This window comes from Leptopilina heterotoma, unplaced genomic scaffold (genome assembly GCF_015476425.1).
Source record: "Leptopilina heterotoma isolate Lh14 unplaced genomic scaffold, ASM1547642v1 Lhet_22, whole genome shotgun sequence".
Taxonomy (NCBI): Eukaryota; Metazoa; Arthropoda; class Insecta; order Hymenoptera; family Figitidae; genus Leptopilina; species Leptopilina heterotoma.
The window spans coordinates 1042636-1061043 of record NW_025110937.1 but is presented as its reverse complement, the minus strand read 5'-3'; the positions used below and the strand labels follow the sequence as shown (position 1 = coordinate 1061043).

Below are 18408 nucleotides of genomic sequence, written 5' to 3'. Positions count from 1 at the left end.
AAAATGTTGGATCATCATTTTAATTTGACTTTTTTAAATCGATGAATTATGATGAAAAAAAAGAGAAAGACAATGGGTGAATTTTTTTTGTTAAGAGTAATTTGATACAGACACACAAGGTTTTTTTTTCTTAATCGACAGAATAAATATTGTCACATCAGAAATTGCTAATTATTTACAATTACTTCCGGACTAGTGAGAATATAACTAATCATCCCGAACGATGAATTGATGAATATTTAATTTTTAATCTTTTGATGATTAACAGCTTTGATGAATTCCAAACTTTTTTTCTCCAATTGTTTTTATTTTTAGTTAAGAATCATTTGGCACTCTGTTAATTTGTGTGAACTTTTTTTGCAGATTAGTCTTCGCGAGAAAGATTCAAATAAACGGATAACATTATATAATACAGTATTATAAGAAATCGAGTATTTTCATCGATAAAAATTCTTCGGAGAAATGAAAAGTGCGAATTGAAGAAAGATGATCAATAAGATTCACATAGTAAATGGAGTTTTGTCAAAATGAGGTCGAAATTATGATGCGTAAGATACATTTTTTTTTCTCTCCGCATAGCATCTATAAAGGCCTCCGATATATAGTCAGCATTCAGTCTGAAATTATTGCCTCACTCGATATATAACTTCCGTGCAAGGCGGGACAGCCTCTATCAACTTGCCATATAAGTACGACATGATAAATAAGCACGACGAAGAAATAATATGGATGCTTGTGAGCAAAGATTAACGCAAAGTGAACCGGCCGATTTGACTCTTTATCAGACTGTAATCTCAAATTGCTTCATTTTTTTATTTCACACCATTCAAAAGAGAGCTCCAACATTCAATGCAATATGTTCTATAAATCGTCTAATTCATCTCTTTAATTATGTTTAATTTAATTAATTCTTAATAATTTAATCTATTTAATTCTAAATAATTCAATTGATTTAATTCTGAATAATTTAATCGATTTAATTCTAAATAATTTAATTTAATCGATTTAATTCTGAATAATTCTAATTCATTAACATTGAATTCTCCCAATATTAATGAAATGGACTTTAATTTACGTTCAGGCCTAGCAAATTGTAGTTTTTTCGACTTTTTTCGACTTTTTTCGACTATTTTCAAAAAATGCGACTTTTTCGACTTTTTTTTCTAAAAATTGCAACAAAATAACATATTTTCAGAATAAATTGCAACTTATTTCAATTTTTATAGTTTAAAAAGTATAATTATAGACAAATTTTTTAACAATTATTTTTGAATAATTTTTCTAATTAAATTTCCGAAATATACAATTAAAAAAGTTTTGAATAGTTGAAATTTTGTAAAATTTAATTAAAAATAACTCATTTTTTTCAAGTATTTAATTACAATTTTTGAAAATCAACTTTTGAAGAATTTTAATTGCAAATTTTGAAAATAATTTATTTTTTTCAAGTATTTTATTACAATTTTTGAAGAATTTTAATTGCAAATTTTGAAAATAATTGATTTTCTTCAAGTATTTAATTAAAATTTTTGAAAATCAACTTTTAAAGAATTTTAATTGCATATTTTGAAAATAATTTATTTTTTTCAAGTATTTTATTACAATTTTGGAAGAATTTTAATTGCAAATTTTGAAAATAACTGATTTTTTTAAGTATTTTATTACAATTTTTAAAAGTTAACTTTTGATGACTTTTAATTGCAAATATTGAAAATAATTGGTTTTTTTCAACAATTTTATTAAATTTTTTGAAAATCAACTTTTAAAGAATTTTAATTGCCAATATTGAAAATAATTGATTTTTTTCAAGAATTTTATTACAATTTTTGAAAATCAACTTTTGAAGAATTTTAATAACAAATTTTTAAAATAATTATTGAATTCTCAAAAATTTTAATGAAAAATCTTCAACAGTTAATTTGAAAATTGAAAATTAATGAAAATTTGGCTTCTAAAATATCGTATTAAAATATTTTTGAAAAAAAGTAATTATTAGAATTTTTTCTTTTTAATTTTTTAAAATTCAATTATTTTTAATATTTTTAATTAAATATTTTCGAAAATTCAGATTCATACAAAAAATAATAAAATTAAAATTTTTTATAATTATTTTTAACATTTTGAAATAAATTGTGTTTAAAATTTTGAATTAAAATTCCTCAAAAATTATCAATAAAATCAATTATTTTTAAAAGATTTTAGAAAATTTCAATCATTTGGGAATTTTTGAATTGAATAAGTTTTTGATAATATTATATCTTAATAACTATAAAAAAATGAGCAGTTACAGTTACAATTATTTTAAAAATTAAATTTTTTTATTTAAATAATTTAATTCTCGAAGAACCTTCGGAAAATTATTAAAAATAATTGATTTAGAGATGAAATTTAGCTAAGAATTGCAGAAAATAATTGAATTTTGAAAGAGTTGTAATTTTTAAAAATTATTAAATTTCAAAAAGTTTTAAATTAGAAATTTTTAAATTGTATTTCTCGTGTAGAAATAAATAGGAATTATTTAATTATTTATTTAACAAAATTATTGAAAGTTTTTTGAATAATTGAATTAGAAATCAGTGAAAAGTCAATAAAGTACAAAATAAAATTTTTGTGGCAGCACTAAAATAAATAAACGACTTTCTCGACTTTTTTTCGTATTTTTAATTGAGAAATTACTTTTTTGCGCTTTAGAGTCGATCGGAGGCCTGTAAATAAAACTGTTTATTATAAATTAAATCTAAAAGAATTGTTTAAAAACTGAAAAGTTATTTCACTTGCAAGTTATTTATTTGCAAAAACTGGAAAATTATAAATTATAACGAATCTGGGTATTTTTAGTATTTTTCGAGTAATTTCAAAGAGACCGAAAATATATATAGAAATGTTTTTGTAGAGATTGAATTTGAAAAACGAGTAGCGACGAATGTTGGAGCAATTGAGTCGATTTAATTTTCATTTGAGGGCCCTCAGAAGTAAAGTGCCATTGACTGTCTGAGACGCATCTATTATAATAAGTAGAGAACTTAACCCGACAGTTAAGACTACTTCAACTGACCCTATTTTCTCTTCTCCCTTGGAATTTCAATTAGTTCAGATGTTCAGAAAAATTCTAGATCTATGGACAATATTTCCTTTTTTATTTCTCGTTTATTTATTTCTTTTTACTAATATAGGTTTATTACGTTCTCTTATATATTCGCATCGAGAGATCGGTGACGTGATCATTTCCTCCCTCGCATCCACCTAAGGAAACCTGCACTGAATAATAATTGTCAAGAATAATTATTATCAAGAAATCGCAGCGTTTATTCAGCAAAATTGTCTTTCGCAAAAATTCTCTTTTTGTAGTAATTTTTCAAGTCGGTACTTTGGTTTCGTTGATTCATCGTTTTAGGATGAAATTTTCCTTCTGTTTTCTTTAGAATATTTTTTTCGAATTTGTTTTTTAATTATTTTTCGAATTCTTTTCAAATTAATTTTCGAATTCGTTTCAATTTATTTTTTGAATTTCTTTTCAAATTTGTTTTCGAAATCGTTTCAAATTAGTTTTCGAATTCATTTCAATTTATTTTTCGATTTTCTTTTCAAATTGGTTTTCGCATTTGTTTCAAATTATTTTTCGAACTCTTTTTAAATTATTTTTCTATTATTTTGTTCAAATTCTATTTGTGAATTATTTTGTCGAATTGCTTTGTTTTGGATTTGAATCGGGGATTGAAAAGGGAAAAGTAAGAAACGTCTGGTGCCATCTGGTCCACGTTCGATAAACAATTTCGTTATCAACAGAAAGATAATCAATGAGAGCGAGGAGATAGTGGGCAATGAAGAGGGGAGAAATGATTTTGCAACAAAAGGTGAATTTACCATCGGAGTATATCTAATGAATGATTGTTTATTGTAGCTCAAATGGGAGGACGCCAGTATCCAGTAAACCACCCTTGCCACCCCAGCCACCTCGTGCGGGGGCGCTCGGTGGTAGAATATCGTCGACGACCTCATCATCGTCGCGCAGGCGTGCAACAACAGACCTTGGAAATCCGGCGATCATCGAGATGGCGAAGGCCCGCACGATGCAGGCCTCCCAGGATCGGCCTGTCGGTCTTCTTGAGACCGACCTCGACGCCGCGGAGGAGGGCGTCGTCCCAGCGCCCTCCACCAACACCTCGGCGAGCAAAAAGACCCGCAGTCTACTCAACCTGAATCATACGACTCGTCCTCGTGGAACCGGCGACCTGGCTAACGAGAACGCCCTACACGTACCCCAGTCGCCCGTTGGCGCTGGTCACAGGACACCCTCCGACGCATCCTGCGTCTCGAACATCAATCAACGACCTCACAAATCCATGGAGTTCCTTCTCGACAAGGAAAATCTTCATTTTGTCAAGGTACGATTATTTTCTTTCTATTTTTTCATTTTTTATTTCAAATTTTTCTTTTATTTTCTTTTCTTTGCATTCAAAGACAATTTTCCATTCTTCGAACATTTTGGAAAAGGAATCTTTGCATTCAAATCCAATTTTCGATTTTTCGAACATTTCGAAAAAGGATTTTTTTCGATACAAATTTTTAGAATATCGTGAATAATGAGTATATATTAAATAACGATTGGAGATTACTTTTTGAAAGTAATCTTGGAGATTGGAGTTCACTTTGTGGAAAGAATTTTTGCGAGATTTATTTGAAACAAGTCTTGAAATTCAATACTTTGATCATAACTTTTGCTTTTTGGTGGAGGAAATATTTTTTCTACAATTGCACTACATTTGCTTTTTCGAATTTTAAACTTTGCATTTCGATTGAATTAACAAGGTTTGGAATTTTTTAAAAACTTAATTATCTGTAATTCATTGTGGTAGGAAATCTGATCAGTTTGGAATTTTTGGGAAATTTTGCTCTCTGTGCGAATTTTTTATCAGGACTTGAAATTGAGACTAGTGTCGAAATTTTGTGTTGACGTTTGAAAGAGATTTCATTTCAAGTGAATATTGAACTTTTCCGATAGATACAATTTTTTAGACTCGTTTTTAATTTTGTTGTCTATCAAAGTTTTGGCCAACTTTGTTTTTTTCAATTTGTTTTTTACAATTCGTTTTTTAAACTCGTTTTCTAGAATTTGTTTTTAAAATTCGTTTTTTAGAATTCATTTTATTGAAAATGTTTTTTAGAATTCATTTTTTAAATTTGTTTTCTAGAATTTTTTTTAAAAATTCATTTTTTAGAGAATGTTTCTCAAAATTCGTTTTTTAGAGATTGTTTTTTAGAATTCGTTTTTTAAATTTGTCTTCTAGAATTTCTTTTCTAAAATTTGTTTCTAAAATTAGTTTTTTAGAATTCGTATTTTAAATTTATTTTCTAGAATTTGTTTTTAAAATTCGTTTTTAAGAATTCGTTTTACAGAAAATGTTTTTTAGAATTCGTTTTTTAGAGATTTTTTAAAAACTCGTTTTTAAATTTGTTTTCTAGAATTTTTTTTAAAATTCGTTTTTTAGAGAATGTTTCTTAAAATTCGTTTTTTAGAATTCCTTTTTTAGAGATTGTTTTTTAATATTCGTTTTTAGAATTTATTTTTTAAAATTCATTTTTATATTTTATTTTTAAAATTCATTGTATAGAATTCATTTTTCAAAGATTGTTTTTTAGAATTCACCTTTAAAATTTATTGTTTAAAATTCATTTTATAGAATTTGTTTTTTAGAATTTGTTTTTTAAATTTGTTTTCTAGAATTTTTTTTAAAAATTCGTTTTTTAGAGAATGTTTCTCAAAATTCGTTTTTTAGAGATTGTTTTTTAGAATTCACCTTCAGAATTTGTAGTTTAAAATTTATTTTATAGAATTTGTTTTTTAGAATTTGTTTTTCAGAATTTATTTCTTCCCCCCAAGGAAATTAATTTCTCGCTGAAAATTCTGTAGCGAATATTTTTATTTCGTTTGTTATTTTCTTTCCATTCTTCGGATTTTTTTTTTTTTTTTTTTTTTTTTTTTTTGATATGGTAAATTTTTCTTTTTTAAGCTCTTCATTCGATTTTACGGAAATGTTTTCAGACAAATAGAATATTTTACTCGCCCCTATTTTCAACTTTATAGAGTTTGAATTTGTTCTAGACTCTTTAAATTCGAAGCTTAATGATTATTTTCTAAAAGCTTTTTTTTGAAATCAAAATATTATTTCTCTGAATTGTAAAAAAATAAATTTCAATTCAATTCTGTTATTATTGACTTTTCCCGCTAGATATTTTTAAACTTGTTATTATCTTTTTGTATCTCAAGGCACTTTAGGCACTTTTTTAGATACTTATCTGTTCATTTTTATCTTCTCATAAAAAAATTCTTGTTAATTTTAAAAAAATTCTATTTTTAATAAAAAAAATCACTACTTAGTTAGGAAAATGTTTTTTTTTTGTTTCTAAAAATTCTATTTTTTTAAACACAATTTTTAAAAATCGAATAAATGCGAAAATGTCGTAATTTTCAATTGTATAAAAAATGAAGTCGATAATTTTCGAAGTTGATAGAAAAAAATTGTTTCGTAAGATTTTGTGGATATCGATAAAATTTGTGACGTATTTGAAAAACTATTTTTTAATATATACTAAAGGAACGGAAAGTCTCTTGCTTTTCCACTTTTCCAATACAAATATCGACGTCGTCACTTTTCTAGGATTATGATCTTATGTCATTGTATTGACGTAACAACCTAATCCTGATGAAATTAATACTGTTTCTCGTGTGTCGTGACATAAGAATGATTTTTCGAAAATTGATACTAACATTTGTCAATTTTTTCACCGTTAATGAATTCCTCATCTTCTGACAACAAGAAGTCAAATAATTATCAATTCAGACAAAAATTGTAGAGGAGAAATGTTTTTCTACTCATTAAAATGTTTAGATCTTTTTAATTATTAGAATGTTTAAATATTTCCAATCGTTAGAATTGTTTAAATATTTCTAATAAAAATATTCAAATATTTAATGTTAGAAATAATATTCGAAAACATATTTTCAATCGTTGATTCGTAAGAGAAAAATTTAATTAGTTCTAATTAGAGAAGTGCAGAGTGCAAATTGTTAATAATTAATCAGGCGAAGGCCTTGACAATTGATGCAAAAATTGCAAGATTCTGTATTTTAAAACTCGATCGACATTAAAAAAATAATAATCGGTGAAAGTATTTTTGTCTGAAACTTAAAGATTTGTTTAGGGAACCTCGAGAAATAAATCGTCAATTTAACATCGATAAAGACTTCCGGCGGATGGTACTTCCTTCTTTGGTCAGTCCATAGACAACCTTGAGTCGCTTTCATTGCGCAAAGTTATTCATCGATTAATAATAAATTATATATTTCGAATTCGTTTTCCTTTTTTTATAATAAAAATGAGAACTTTTTTAGAAGTAATGAGAAATTTTTATCTCTATTCCTATTTATTTTATTTACTTTTAAAAGTTTTGTTTATCTCTTTATTATACAAGAAGATTTTTTTAATTCTATAATTTTGAAAATTTTTTTTCATATTTCGAAATGTAGAAAGCTATTTTCTAATTCAGAGAATTTTTAATGAAAATCCACCTTTGGATTTTTGAATAATAAATAAAAATCCTCTTTAGATTTTTTAAATAAATAAAAATCCACTTGGATTTTTTATAAAAATAAAAATCCACCTTGAATTTGGAAATTAAATAAAGTTCAATTTGGAATTGGAAATTAAATAAAAAAACCACTTTGAGAATTGAAATCAAATAAAAGTCTACTTTTGAGTTTTTAAAATTAAATGAAAGTTCACTTTTCCCGCTATGAGAATTTATAATAAAATTTTCCTCTGAATTTTAAAACGATATTTTATTAATAATTTAAAAATATGAATATTATTTTTTTATTTCAAGTTATTAACTTTTAAAATTTTTATTTATTATTATTTTTTATTTTCTATAATGTAAATTACTGAAATTGTAAATTATTATTTTTTGAAAATCTTTTGAAACGATGTTTGAAAGAAAGAAGATGAAAAAATTGTTGAATGATCAATTAAAAGTTCTTTGTATTTTGTTAATTAAGAGAGAACTTTTTGAACAATTGAATATAATAATCGATGAAGAACTATCCAATGTGCGACCTCCGCAAAAACTTCAAGTCAGGTAGACATTGTTTCTTTTCCGTGTTAAAAAAAAGGGTCTTTAAAAGGGCTTATCCGCTCTTCCGGAAACTGGAGGTTGATACACGCAGTCAGATTATCAAAGGAGTCACTCACGGAGGTTAATATCCCCTGTATAATGAACTGTTTCACTGACAACACCTCTCTCACACACTATAGAAAAAAATACTGCTTCAAAAAAAAAGAAAAAAAATTCCCTCTTCAATTTCACGGTTCTTCTTTAAAAAAAAAAAAAAAAACAAGAAAGAAAAAACAATTTTACAAGAATGATGAATGAAGAAAAAGTCTTGGGAAAATTTTAAATCTTCTTTTAAATTGAGGATTTCCTCAAAACTCCACCAAAAGATTTGTAAAACAGAAATTTAAATTTCAGATCTGGTGGAGAATTCCGAATGTTTCATTGTTTTCACAATTTTTGAATTCACTTGTTTATCGTAAAATAAATGGAATAATTTTATTTTGTATCTCGAGGTTATAATTTTTTGAAGAAGCAAAGTCATTAATTCGAAGCAGGGTTAATACCATTAGAACAAGGATTAATTATTTTTCTATCTAAATTCACATCTGAACCACCAGATGATTATTTTAGTGATTAAAAATTTCATCAAAATTACGGTTTTAGAAAATTAATTTTAGTTTCAATTTTTTTTTAAATTCAGAATTGAAATTTATTTTCTTTTCATTTTAATTTTTTTTTTTAATAGAATAAAAAAATGGAAAATACAAGAAAATGTTTAATAATTAAAAAAGAAAAATCGTTTTCGAATGAAATTTTGATTATCAGATAAGAATAAAAAGGGAGTATTGTAATTAAAGTCGTGGACTTGACCCGTTACGTAATGTCAGGTAAAAATATTGCAAAGCGAACTTGTCTTTTATTGTGCCACTAGTATCCGGGACAACGGTGAAAATAATACAAACTTAACTCATCGAACAAAATATATGTGTATATACACAATATACACAGGCATTGTGGGGCATAATTTCAAGTGAATATTCTATGAATGTTCGACCGACACCCTGAGGACAGTTCACTCAGTATTTCTTTATATACGATTCACTCCATTAGTATCGGAGGTTATTATGTGCAATATTGCACACTGAATTGTGAATTTCAGTGTAATATAAATTGAAAATAAATATATTGCTGAGGTGCTTTGCAAATTTACTCGCGGGAGAAAATCGGCGTCACCTTAATATACATATATTTATTTAACGTTCAAATAAATGAAGTCACGAAAATATTTACATTTCATTGCGTTCATTCTTCATCATCATCTACTTTCAATCCTTGGGCTTTTAAAATTCTTGTCAACAATTTGCTTAATCTTTCATCAAATTTTTTTTCGAATTTTTTCAAATTTCTCGAACAAATTTTTTTCCCGAATTTTTTCAAATTTTCTGATCGGAATTTCTGAAAAATTTCATGTTCCAAAAGTTCTGAACGTTCAAATGCTAAATTCGTTTATTTATTAATTAAATTTGTATTATTATGATAATAAAATTTTTTCGTTTCTATGAACGTTCGAAACTTTCAACACAAAAAACTTATTTAAAAAAATATTTTCCGTTTCGCAAGTTTGCAAATTTTTTCAATTCTTAAAATTTGATTATCCATTTCCTATTTTTGATATTTGAAAGGATTTTTGAGAAAAGACAGTTTGGAATTATTAAAGACTATTTTTTTTCTTTTATAATTAATGTGGCGGTGATTTTCTTGTCAGTGCAAAAATTTTGCAGAGAATATATTTTCTGTTTTATCTGATTTTGTTGCTGCTGTCGTTTTAGGGTTTTAGTGAATTGATTTTCTGTCACGTTTACTTTCAGCCCTTCTTTCTTTTGTGATCACTTTAACATAACTCGTCCGACTTCCGCCTCTTCCAGTCTTGATTTATTCGCCACGATAATATTGTTTTCATCCATTATCCACTTAATGTTTATTGATCGAGCATCATTTTTTTTTTAGGTCACGTGTAAAAGGGAAGAAAAAGAAAAAGACTCGCGACGCTTTTCATTTTCAAAGCAATTTCCTATTTTATGACATTCCTTTTCCCTTATATGTGTGGGTGAAGGATTGCTGACATTCTCGAGTTTCATCAACGAAACTGGCCTCGTGTTTTTAATTTTCTTAAAAGTATTTTTCCTTCTTGACATTTTTGAATTTGTGTGGAACTTTGAATCTTTTCCGTCTTTCTCTGAGCCTAGGTTTGTTATTCCAAAAATTCATTTTGTTAATGGACTTAATTTTTTATCAAAATTTTTTGTAAATAAATTATTTGTAATATTTTATGAATAGTTTAGTATTAATAATTTATTTCATAAATGAAAAAAAGGAAATAATTTAGGGGGAAATATTGTTAGGCATTCGTTATTTAAAGGGAGTTACAATTAATAAATTCGCGAATGAATTAATTTTTTCCTTTATTGAAGGAATTTTCCACTCGAAAAATTTGCTAACCAAGTATTATTATCTTTGATATAACCCAAAGCTGAGACAATTCTAAATTAGTTGACTTTATCAGCAATTTTAACGAGTCTTTATTTATGCCTCCATGTTTAAAGTCCTCTTTCAATTTACTAATTGGGGCGTAAGGAATTTAAATAAGCCTATTTAAACCACACAAAAGGGAATTTCAATTTCAAGATTTTAATTTCCTGGAAATTCTGGAAATTTTCATTTTTCTACAAAAACTTGAATTTCCTACTTTTTTCAGAAAAATTGTTAACTTTCCGAAAATCATTTTAGTTAATGAATTCTCTCTTTTAACAGGAGCTGATCACTTTTTTTTTGTTGTCTTCAAATTGCTTTCGTAAGAAATTGGTTATGGATACTGGAGAGAAAAAAAAGTTTTTTGTTTCTATTTTTCCCCTGATGTTCACTGGACTTTGGGGGTGATCAAGAAAGTTACGAGTTGAGAGAGAGAGACGTTCTTTTTTGTGGCGCATTTAACTTTATCAGGAGCGATTTTCGATCCGGGCAACGAGCCAGTTTTGACTTTTTTTTACTTTTTGGTCTCACACTTGATTCCTGGTCTCTGACTTTTGTTCTTCTCAATTGCATAATACGTCATTGACCCAGTCGCTAGCATCGTTCGCTGCGGAAAAAGGGTCACAGGTGGACGAAAAATTTTTTCACTGATCATAAATTTTCGTTTTCATAAGCTATTCAAAACTTTTATGCCGAATGTGAAGTATTTTTATAATCTTTTGAATATTTTTTGTTTTAATATCATACGTTTTTTATTTGTTAATTTTTTCCATTTTTTTCTCAATCTTTTCTCTATTTTTTCAGTATTTTCCATCTTTTCTTTATTTTTTCATAATTTTCTCCATTTTTTCAACTTTTCTCTATTTTTTCTTTATTTTTTCATTATTTCGAATATTTAATTTATTATTTTTTGTTATTTATTTTCCCTTTAAGATAAAAATTTGATTTTATTTTAATATTAAAATTAATCAAATTTCGGAAAAAAATTACTAATTAAAAAAAAATTTCTCTATTTTTAATGAGATTTTGAATTAAATGACTAAATATTAACGAATCTTTTAAGACGGAAATTTGATTTTGATTTTCTTTTAACAATTTATCGAAATTAATCGAATTTGGTAAAAACTGAATAGAAATTCGCTCCATTTTTTTAAATCAAATTTTTGGATTAAATGATTAAATATTAACGAATCATTTAAGATGAAAATTTGATTTTGATTTTTTAATAATATCGAAATTAATCGGATTTTTGGGATGAATGAAAATTTGGAACATAATTTTACATACGATGGAAAGTAGAAACTTACGGTTTAATAACGTGACCGGGGATTTTAATGAAGAAATTGAAGTGGATAATTTTTTGAGATAAAAATGAAGACGAGAATTTTGATTAAGTTGAAAGAGTTGAAGTGGGAAATAAAAAAAAAGAACAAAAGAATGACGAAAGAGAGTAAAAGAGATGCTTGAATGTGCAAAAGAGTTTGTTTACTCTGTTTTGCTCTTTTCCCTGTGGCTCTCACATTCTCTCTTTCATTGTCGCAATAAAAGAAAAAAATAAAATTCAAACAATGACTGATACGATTGATTCCTCTCGTTTTTTTCGAATCTTTCTTCTTCGTTTTGTAATCTAACAAACATTTTATCCGCATGAACCACCAGAGTATTTATTAATATTTTGATCTTGATATTTTGGTTTCTATTTTAGTTTCTATTTTCGTTTTAATATTTTAGTTTCTATTTTGGTTTCTATTTTGGTTTTAATATTTTAGTTATTTATATTTTCGAAAAGCACCCAATTTTCCTTAATGGAATATTTATTCTCTCTTTTCCTCGAAGGAACATTTTTTCGGTAATATTTCACAAATATTGTCGAGAAAAGTCGTATTAATGTCATTTCTTCGGTTTATGGACTTTTTTCTCGACAAGAATTTGTACTTTTCATTTCAAGAGGATAGTATTGGAAATTGCAGCATAATCGTAAAAGAAGAAAAAGTCATAATCGGAAAAATGAAAAAAATACCCATTGTTTTCTTGAATTTTCATCATGAATCTTAGTTTCTCTATATAGAAAAAAAAATTCCAACTTCATAGCCAGGAAAAGTTTATTTTTTATACCATCACTAAAATTGTAATTCAAAAATTATAATTTAGAATTTCAATTTCTATCATTAGAAAAATATTTTTACATTTGCTTTGAAATTCGTGTTTTTTTTCTTCTTCTGTTTGAATGGCAGTATTATCTCTTATTATTAAACGGAGCACATTGACCCATTTTAAAATGGGTCAGTTTCCTCTTTCATTGTTAACTTTAATATCGATTCAATATGTTCCGATTGCATCTTTTTGCATGGATTTTTATTATAAAAAGTCCTTCAAAGAAGAATATTTTTATCACGAAGAAATAGACATATTGTTGAATATATAGAATTTGGTTATTGAAATTGAAAACATATATTGAAAACAGAAATTGTCAAACTATATTAGAGATTATTGTGTCTCGGTGTACGTTTGATGTTTTTGAATATCATTACGTAAATCGTTAATCATCGTTGATATGTACTTGATTCTGCATTGCGCAATGCAAAGTGCACCGACTCGCTAATATTCTACACGTGGAGTGTGTGTATGTCACCTATATTTTGTCATCTGTCTACATTTGCCAAATAGTTGACATTTTGTCAAGTCGAATATAGAAGTTTGCTTTTTTTATATAACAAATTCAAACTCTCGTTTTAATTTATTTTTTAATTTATAGTCAGCTTGTAGTGTCAATGAATAATTAATTTAGAATTAGATTTATTGATTTATAGAATTAGATTTTAGTGTCAGATGATATAGTTGATTGAAATTTAGTTAGGAAAAATGTTGAGAGAAAAAAGCAGGTAGAAACGATGGTATTTTCATGTTTTGAAATTGTTTTCAAAATCATTACTGAGTTTACTGTATTTTCTCTATGTAATCTGTTTAAAAGTTTAAAATTAAATAGTTGCGATTAGAATGTGTCCGTATTAGAAATGCAAACTCGACAAAGCCACAACTTCTATTTAGAGGCCGTAACTCGCTTTGAAATCACGTCGCCCATTTCTACTTCCGGTTCAGTTGTACAAAAGTTTCAACGATAGGCACGTTTACTCGTATATCGTAAAATTTTATCACTGTGCGGAAAATTGTTTCCAGTTTGTAAAATATTTTTTTTAATTTCAATACCGTCTTTTATCTTCATTTTTCTATTCATATTGTTGGAAATTAAAATCATTTTCTTTTTACTTATTGCAAATAAATTTAATTTAATTAAAAATTAGAATAATCTAGAATCACAAGTGGTTTTATTTTAATATATTTTTTTATGGAAAAAGAGGAGAAAAATGATAATTAAAATAATTGTGTTATTTTATTTTTACTTATTTCAAGTGGTTTTAATATATTTTTTTGTTTTTTTAGGCAAAGGGGAGGAGAGGAGAGAAATGATAATAAATAGAAGTTGTTAATTTTGGTAAATCTTTCCGAGTCACGAGATAGTGGGCACATGCAATGGTCATATATTTATCAAGAGGTGGATAAATTGTGGGGAGAATATTTGGAACACGAGACATAATTTCTCAGTCGAATTAGACGCATTCAGACTTTAATGGTCGACTTAGCTCTCGGATATAAAATGAATCCCTTCAAAGTGCATTGAAAATTCTTCACTAGTCGGTCGATCTAGGTTTCATCTTTTCTTTTGAATCTGTGTACTCTCCTTCTCAGCAAGAAATGTCACAAAGGAACTTTTAATACTAACTTGATCCGCGCACTTTCTTTAATCTCTCCTTTTTTCTTGTCTTTATTTCACATTCATTTATTTTACCTTCTTTTTCTTCTTCTTCTCTTTTTTCTTCTTCTTTTTTTTCTTTTTTTTCTCCTTCTTTTTTTTCCTTGCCATTGAGATAATTCTTTCGAAAATTTCGAAACAATCGAAAAATTTTGAATTCAATTGAAATAGATTAGAAGGGAATTGTATTTCTAGTTTTTCTTTTTTACTGTTGTTTTTATATATAAATTGAATAACTTATCTAATCGAGTTGCTGCTTTTGAATGGAGGAAAATTGATGGGGCATTTAAAGGCAGTTAGAATCTCCATTAAATAAGACACCTTTGACTAATTCCTTGTGTGAGTTTTGGTATTTAATTGGCAATTGCGTGCCCGTTTTATAAGCTGTTAGAGCGGCAAAGAAACTATTCAGTTAGACGGAAAAGTGGGTTGCACGTCAAAGCTTTAAGAGTTATGAGCATTGAATACACTTCGATGTAAATTTTGCGCAAGTCTGAACTAAATAACTCGAATAATGGAGATTAAAAAGCAAAAAGAAAAAATGCAAAATCTATTTTTAAATTCTTCTCAGAGATTTTTTTAGTCTTCATGTAAATAAATATGAACCTGACATTTGCCGGAGAATAAGTATTGCAGAATAAATATTGCAAACATAATAAGAATGTCCAATTATAGAAAAAGATTTGTCAGTTTAAAATCACATTGATCGATTATTGTAAATTAACTGCATTTTTTATGAAATTGTTTTTCGAAAAGTTTTATGGGCAAAAAAAATGGTAATATTTAAATTTAAACGGTATTGATAATATTTATCGCTTGACAAGTTTATTTTGTTTATTTTTTCGGTATAAAAAACAATTCTTTTATCGATAAATAAATATTTCTGTTTTTTTAAAGAATATCACTTTCGCTTCAATCAAATTCCTTTTAACCCAGTTTTGTAAGCGTGATTTATTGAAGCTATTATTTCAGTTTGCGTCATTTGAGGGAATTCGATCCAATTAGAAATTTTGTTTTAATTGTAAACCCATCGGGAAAATAGCGATTATATATTTTTTTCAACTTTTTTCGCAAAAGCAGACTGCCGTTTATTCCACAAATTATTATAGAATTAAAATTCAAACCACGATTTTTTTTATTTCTTATAAAATAAATTAAAAGTACAAAAATCGATAAAAAATTAATAAATAAAATTTAGAGACGAAAAATATTTTTTGAGGAGTTTATTTTTTTAAATGACGTGTGCAGTGAGTGAAAAAAATTGTTTTCCTCCTGTAAATTGTTTGCCATTCAAGTATGTTAAAATCTGATTAACAATCACATTATGTATCTATAATTAGACACCTGAGTGCAAAAGTTCATCATCGTAGAGAATTAACATTAATTACCGATCCCGTGTTTCATTATTAAATTTAACTTTAATCAAATGTCAAAGCCAACGTGTCGACTTCAATTAACAGTTTTAAAGGATAAAATCAAAACTATTTTTATATTTAACTATTTTTAATTAAAAAAAATTTGCGTACTGTATCGAAAAAATTAGCCCATCAAAAAAACTATCGTAAAAACAGAATTTTTTTGTTACAAAATTGAAAAATGTGAATTTTAAATTGATAAATCTTTTCTGAAATTTACTGTTTCAAAATTGACGCAAATTCCCTAATGGACAAATTGACACTCTTTTAATAGATAAATTCATTATACTTTTTCCATGGTGAGAATAAAAAAGGAAAGATAAAAGTAAATACAAGAAAAGGCAAAACGTAGAATACGCTTTTTTGAAATTCAAATGTAAAGAGATAATACAAATAATAAAAATGAAATAAATGAAGATAATAAAAATGAAATAAATAAAAATAATCAAAATAAAATGAATCAAAATAATAAAAACAGAATAAATAAAAATAGTAATAAAAATAAAAGAAATGAAAATAATCCTGAAAGAGAAAAAAAATTTCTCCTCTCTAATCTAAATTGACTTCAGAAATCATTAATTTATAGACAAAATTGTTTAATTAAGTTTAAATGCAAATTTTGTTGATAATTTCCAGTTTTCAATTATTGAGGGGACGAAAAGAAAAAGGAGAAGTTTCGATAACTAATCAAGTAATGTACTTACAATAATTAGTATTTCTCTTTTTTTTTCTCGAGTAAATTCAAAGATTAGCGGCTATTAAATTGATCCGTGCATTTGCTTATATGTTTTATAACTTTCTAGTCGCAAGTAGTTGATGGCAATTTAGCGTTCTTGTGTGGGCATAATTGAGGAGAAAATGACACCCACGCATTTTACAAATCTTTAAGAGAGGAGTTCGAGTTTGAATTTTATGAACATAATCGCAAATACAACAATTCTTCGCAATGAATTCATTTTTTTTTTATTTTTAATCAGAGAAAAAAATGATTTTCCAGCAAAAAGAATATTTTTTACCAAAAAAGAGTTTTTCTTTTTAATAAAAATTATTTTTTACCAAAAAGTATTTTTCTTTTTAATAAAAATTATTTTTTACCAAAGAGAATTTTTCTTTTCAATTCAAATTACTTTTTATAAAAAAGAATATTTTTTATCAATGTTTCTTGTCAAAAAAGTATTTTTTATTAAAAAGAAAAATTCTTTTTGCATAGAAAAATCTTTGCTTTCTGTAGGAATTGGTTTTTTCTTTTTCTTGATACAAAAATTAATTTTTTGTATTTAAAAATACCTAAAAATTTGCAAATTAGATTTTTTTTCTGCAATAGAGGTTTCTTTCGGTTTTGGTTTCTAAGTTTGTATCCGTTTCGTCGAATATTGTATAATTTAAACGGTGTTTTTTTTTTCTTTTCCTTTTTTTTTCTCGTTTCATATCCAACAAGGGAAACATTTTGCTTTATCCTTTTTACGTCAATTGGAGCAGATGTTCGAGTATATGAGACAATAATGAGAACCGCGGGGGGATTAGTGGGGAGGTAATTAAAATTAGCCACGAGAACCGTGCAATTTCTCTGACATCATCGCGAGATAACGAATCATTATGCAAGTTTAGTTTCACATGAGCTCATTGAGCCTACACTTTATGCCAACAGGGCCGTCAATGATAAATGTCGATCACATTTCATTTATTTTTAAAGTACTATAACTGATGTCTGTACAGGAAAAAACTGTCACGAAAAATTGAACGCAATTTTTTGCCATTTTTCTTTAATTAAATTATTATTTTCCAGTTTATCTAATTTTTTTCTTCCGTAATTCATATCTTGTTGTGTATTATTTTTTTATTTAGAAGAATTTTTAACTTGTGTTCAAATCTTAACATTTTTAAATTTTCAAGTTTTGATTTTTTGAAATTTTTAATTTTTCAAAATTCCACTGAAAATTGGAATTGATTTTTGTACTTAGGTTTTTTTTTCAAATTTGTTGGTTTGAAAGAGAATTTAATGGAATTTCTTAGTAAAGCTGTTATGATATTATACATTTTCCGTATTATCTACGTTACTGAACTTGTTGGAAAATGTTAAGTGTTGGTGTACACGTATGAATATTATCATAAACCGCTCCCTATCCTAACGAAGCGAATGTAATGCGTAGGCTAACATTTGCGACCGTCTCTTTGTTTTTTAGCATGTAACGGTTTTCATTGAATCTGAAAATGCTTCACACGGAAAAATAATATCATATTCGTTACACTTTATTGCCCTCCTGACCTCTCTAATTCCTGTGGAACAAGGAACAAATTATTTTTCATCTAATTATCATCAAGATCAATTTTTCATTATTTTTTAAGTCCTCATTAGCAATTTTGAATCAGAAAGCAAATTTTGAATCCAAAAGTAATTTAATTTTCACCAAAAAGAAAATTTTGAAACAAAAGGAAATTTATTTTGAACCAAAAAGAATTTCATTTTCAATCCAGTTGAATTTTATTTTGAACCAAAAAGAAATTTATTTTGAATCAAAAAGAATTTTATTTTGAACCAAA

At 26.4% G+C, this 18408-nt stretch overlaps 1 protein-coding gene across 5 annotated transcripts in view; it reads left to right on the top strand.

Moving 5' to 3' along the window:
- Positions 1-18408, top strand: part of LOC122502037 — a 78751-nt gene that overhangs the window by 39271 nt on the left and 21072 nt on the right. For all 5 annotated transcript variants that reach the window (XM_043611891.1, XM_043611893.1, XM_043611892.1 and 2 more), the window contains exon 6: positions 3902-4385. In XM_043611891.1, the coding sequence (XP_043467826.1) occupies positions 3902-4385 (484 nt within the window). The remainder of the gene's footprint in view (positions 1-3901; positions 4386-18408) is intronic.